The following is a 4,398-nucleotide window of genomic DNA, read 5'->3' on the forward strand; positions in this document are numbered from 1 at the left end:
CTTTCAAAAATTACAGGCCAGAGAGCTCCTCCAGAACAATGAAACCAGGATTTCGGGGGGTTGGACCAAGTTTTCTTTTGTTTTTTAAGTTTCTCAGAGGATTCTAAAGTGCTGTTAAGGTCAAGAACTATTGCTCTAGGAGAATGGACTGCAAGAAGGAAAAGGACTAATATTTATTAAGCACCTACTGTGTTTGAGACTTTGTTCCAAAAGCTTTATACAATAACACACACATATATATAATACATATTTCTAATATGGATAAATGTAGATAGATAGATAGATAGATAGATAGAATCCTAAGCCAATTCCCACCATTTTGAACTCTGTGTGGGAAACCAGTGTTACTCCTAGCCTTCAAGGTAGGATTATAGGATATTATAATCCTATAATCCCCATTTTACCAGTGAGGAAATTGAGGCACAGAACAGTGAAATAACCTGCCTACGATGGTCAGATTATTAAATGATACAACTGGATTCACACGTAAGTCTTTCTGACACCCAAAACCCATGCTTTTTCCATTATACACCATTGCCCTATGAGCCCAGCTTAATGCTGATAACAATCCTGCTGGTAGGTGTCATGATCCTCATTTGTAAAATGAGGAAATTAGACCAAAAGAGGTTAATTTGACCAGGTCACTGGTGACAGGTGGAGAGGCTGGGAAGAATTTAAACTCAGACTTGTTTTACTCTAACTACATGCTTATGAAAGTAAAATATAGCACATATTCAACACTCCATACAATTCTTTCCTCTGAAAGAAGGGAAGCAAGTTGGATTATTAATCTAACCCAGAGTATTATTCTGAATAAGACAGCCATTCCAAGGGATTTTCCCCTTCCTTCTTGGGTTTCCGGAGGTCAAATCTCCGTCGAACTATCAATCCCAGGGGACCTTTTTGAGGCGGGAAAGGAAGCACAAGTAGTTCTGCCATAATCCTCTATCATATTTACCTGAAAATACTTTAACCCCGGCTAAATCCAGCAATACAACTTCTTCACACCCTTATCTAAGCAGCTGAATCATGCTGATTAGTCTCTTTTTTAATTCATTGTTTCCAACTCAAATGATCATTCACTGCCCATGGGTATTATTGCTTTTTCTCAGTAAGTTCATTTTCCCACTCTTTGAGGATGTTATTTCATATAATTTCTTCCCTCCTCAGCCCTCCAACACTCCCTGACAAAATCTCATCCCACGCCTATCCCATTATTCTTTCTCCCTTCTCTGTTACATCAACAATTTCCATCTTTTCACTGGACCATTCCTTGCAATTTACAAATATCCCCTAGCACCCATCCTTAAAAACATCAAAAACAAAAAGCAAAACCCCAGACGCCTGGAGACCTTCTCAGACAGCGGAGCCCGAGCTCGGCGGAGTCCCCAGCGCTCGCCAGCCCGCGCCCCGTCCGCACTCCTCCGCCCCGCCCCACCATGGTCCGGGGGCCGGGCCTCGCGCTGCTTTCGCCGTCGCTGCTGCCGCCGCTCCTGCTACTGACGGCGGTGATCGGCCACGCGGCCGCGCAGGACAACTGCACGTGCCCCACCAGCAAGATGACCGTGTGCGACCGGAGCGGCCCGGGTGGCCGCTGCCAGTGCCGCGTGCTCGGCTCGGGCCTGGAGGTCGACTGCTCCACGCTCACATCCAAGTGCCTGCTGCTCAAGGCGCGCGTGAGCGCCCGGAAGAGCGTCCGCGCCCTGGTGCGGCCGAGCGAGCACGCGCTCCTGGACAACGACGGCCTGTACGACCCGGACTGCGACCAGCAGGGCCGCTTCAAGGCGTGCTAGTGCAACCAGACGTCCGTGTGCTGGTGCGTGAACTCGGTGGGCATGCGCCGCACCGACAAGGGCGACCTGAGCCTGCGCTGCGACGAGCTGGTGCGCACCCACCCCATCCTCATCGACATGCGCCACCGCCCGGCCGCCCGCGCCTTCAGCCCCTCGGACCTGGAGGCCGAGCTGCGGCGGCTCTTCCGGAAGCGCGACCCGCTGCACCCCAAGTTCGTGGCGGCCGTGCACTACGAGCACCCCAACATCCAGATCGAGCTGCAGCGGAACACGTCGCAGAAGGTCGCTGGCGACGTGGACATCGCCGACGCCGCCTACTACTTCGAGAGGGACGTCAAGGGCGAGTCGCTGTTCACCGGCCACCGCGGCCTCGACGTGCGCGTGCGCGGAGAGCCCGTGCTGCTGGAGCGGACGCTCATCTACTACCTAGATGAGAAGTCCCCCCAGTTCTCCATGAAGCGCCTCACCAGCGGCCTCAATCGCCGTCATCGTGGAGGTCGTGGTGGCCCTGGTCGCCGGCGTGACCGTCCTGGTGATCACCAGCCGGAGGAAGTCGGGGAAGTACAAGAAGGTGGAGATCAAGGAACTGGGGGAGATGAGAAAGGAACCGAGCTTGTAGATACCGGCGGGGCTGGGGTGGGGTGAGGATCAGATTTCAGAAAGGTCCCAGACCCAAGTGAGTCACGCTTCTTGATTCTTGGCCCCAAGGAGTCATTCCTCCTCCCAAATTCCTGCCTCCCCCCGCCGCCACCAAATTTAATAGGTCCTGTTCTCAGGGTCACCTCTCTTTCTGACTTCTGTCCTGGAGGAAGCATTTCTAAAATTCCTCCCCTTTCGGTCCAACCATTAACCTGACTCGAGAGTTAAGGAAAGTTTGGCATAGGGTTATGTATAAGAATCAAGTGTCTGTATGACAACCCAGCATCTTTTACAAGTGACGCAATCATTGCTGAAGGCTTAAATGCGTTTAGATGGGAAACAGCGCTTTTACTGTCTTGGGTTTAGGTTATTGGATTAGCTCCACTTGTATGGTGGCCTTCCTGATGAGGAGTTCGCTACTTGGGCCCGGTAGTATCCTCATTTACCATCGTTTGTATTGATATTACCGACCACACGTGCTTGTCATCGGGAAAGAAGCCTGTTTCAGCTGCCTGTACACATTTTAGATGTCTTTGTTTGAGGGCAGACTTTGGCCCAGAAACTCAGTATCTATTCTTCAACTTGCCCTTATTACAGCTGATACTAGCAATATTTCTTTTGTAAAATGTTTGTACATAGGTTGTCTTTGATACTGCTGTTGTGATTTTAAAAAAACAATGTAATAAAATATGAAAAGGCACAAACCAAAAGATGGAGTTTGTGAAAACTTGCTCCATGTTTATATCAAAAAAAAAAAAAAAAAAGCAAAACCCACCTTTGAACCCACATCTGCCTCTAGTTACTACACTACTTCTCTGCTTTCCTTCTCAGTTAAACCTTTGGATTCAGGGACTTCCCTGGTGGCACAGTGGTTGAGAATCCGCCTGCCAATGCAGGGGACACAGGTTCGAGCCCTGGTCCAGGAAGATCCCACATGCTGTGGAGCAACTAAGCCCGTGCGCCACAACTACCGAGCCTGCACTCTAAAGCCCACAAGCCACAACCACTAAAGCCCGCGCACCTACAGCCCATGCTCTGCAACGAGAAGCCACTGCAATGAGAAGCACGTGCACCGCAACGAAGAGCGTGCAGCAACAAAGACCCAACACAACCAAAAATAAATTTATTTTTTTTAAAAAAAGCGTTGGCTTCATCACAGTCTCCCTTTCTCCACCTCTACCACTCAATCATCTCCAGCCACCATGCCACTGAAACTGATATTGGGTCACTTGTGACCTCCATGTTGCCAAATTCAGTGATCTTTTTTCTTCGTGCCCAGCCTCTCAACAGCCTTTGAAACATCTGATCACTACCTTCTTTTTGAAACTTTCCTCTGGCTGCCAGGACACCACATTCCTCGTCTTCCTACCTCACTGATTGCTTCTTCTCAAACTTTTGTTTTATAGTTATATCCTCCTCTACCCAATCTCTAAATGCTGGTGTACTCTTAAAGGTGAGTTCTGGGTCCCCTTCTCTTCCCTAGTCACACAATGTCTCTAAGTGATCACATTTATGACCGTGCTTTTAGATATGGGTTTGTCACCACTTTCATAGGGATTGGGTTCTAAAGTCAGCTCATAAAGAAGAAGAAAACTCATGAAGTGTAGTTACTCTTGGAAACTACTTAAATCACCTATAAACTACAGAAGTTGTGATTTCATACATGTTGATTTTACACATGATTGTGGCCATATTTTTGTGCCAAACTGAAGACCAACACTCCATTTCCTAAAAAACTCAGTTGATTTTTTTCCCTTGCCATGTTGAGATACATTGTTTTTATTGAGCAGTAGATGAAAAAGTACTTGGGGCTTTCATTTAGGAGCCACATTTCATGAAAAATACTTTTTTTTTTTTTTTTTGTGGTACGCGGGCCTCCCATTGCTGTGGCCTCTCCCGTTGCGGAGCACAGGCTCCGGACGCGCAGGCTCAGCGGCCATGGCTCACGGGCCCAGCCGCTCCGCGG

At 48.7% G+C, this 4,398-nt stretch overlaps 1 protein-coding gene across 1 annotated transcript; it reads left to right on the plus strand.

Moving 5' to 3' along the window:
- The first annotated feature begins 276 nt into the window (after positions 1 to 276).
- LOC102973253 (tumor associated calcium signal transducer 2) lies at positions 277 to 2,412 on the plus strand. Its single transcript, XM_007124774.4, is given in 2 exon segments — positions 277 to 2,270; positions 2,272 to 2,412. Coding segments are annotated over 2 exon segments (972 nt in total). The 5' UTR covers positions 277 to 1,439.
- Positions 2,413 to 4,398: the final 1,986 nt, after the last annotated feature.

Source organism: Physeter macrocephalus, chromosome 14 (assembly GCF_002837175.3).
Source record: "Physeter macrocephalus isolate SW-GA chromosome 14, ASM283717v5, whole genome shotgun sequence".
NCBI lineage: Eukaryota > Metazoa > Chordata > Mammalia > Artiodactyla > Physeteridae > Physeter > Physeter macrocephalus.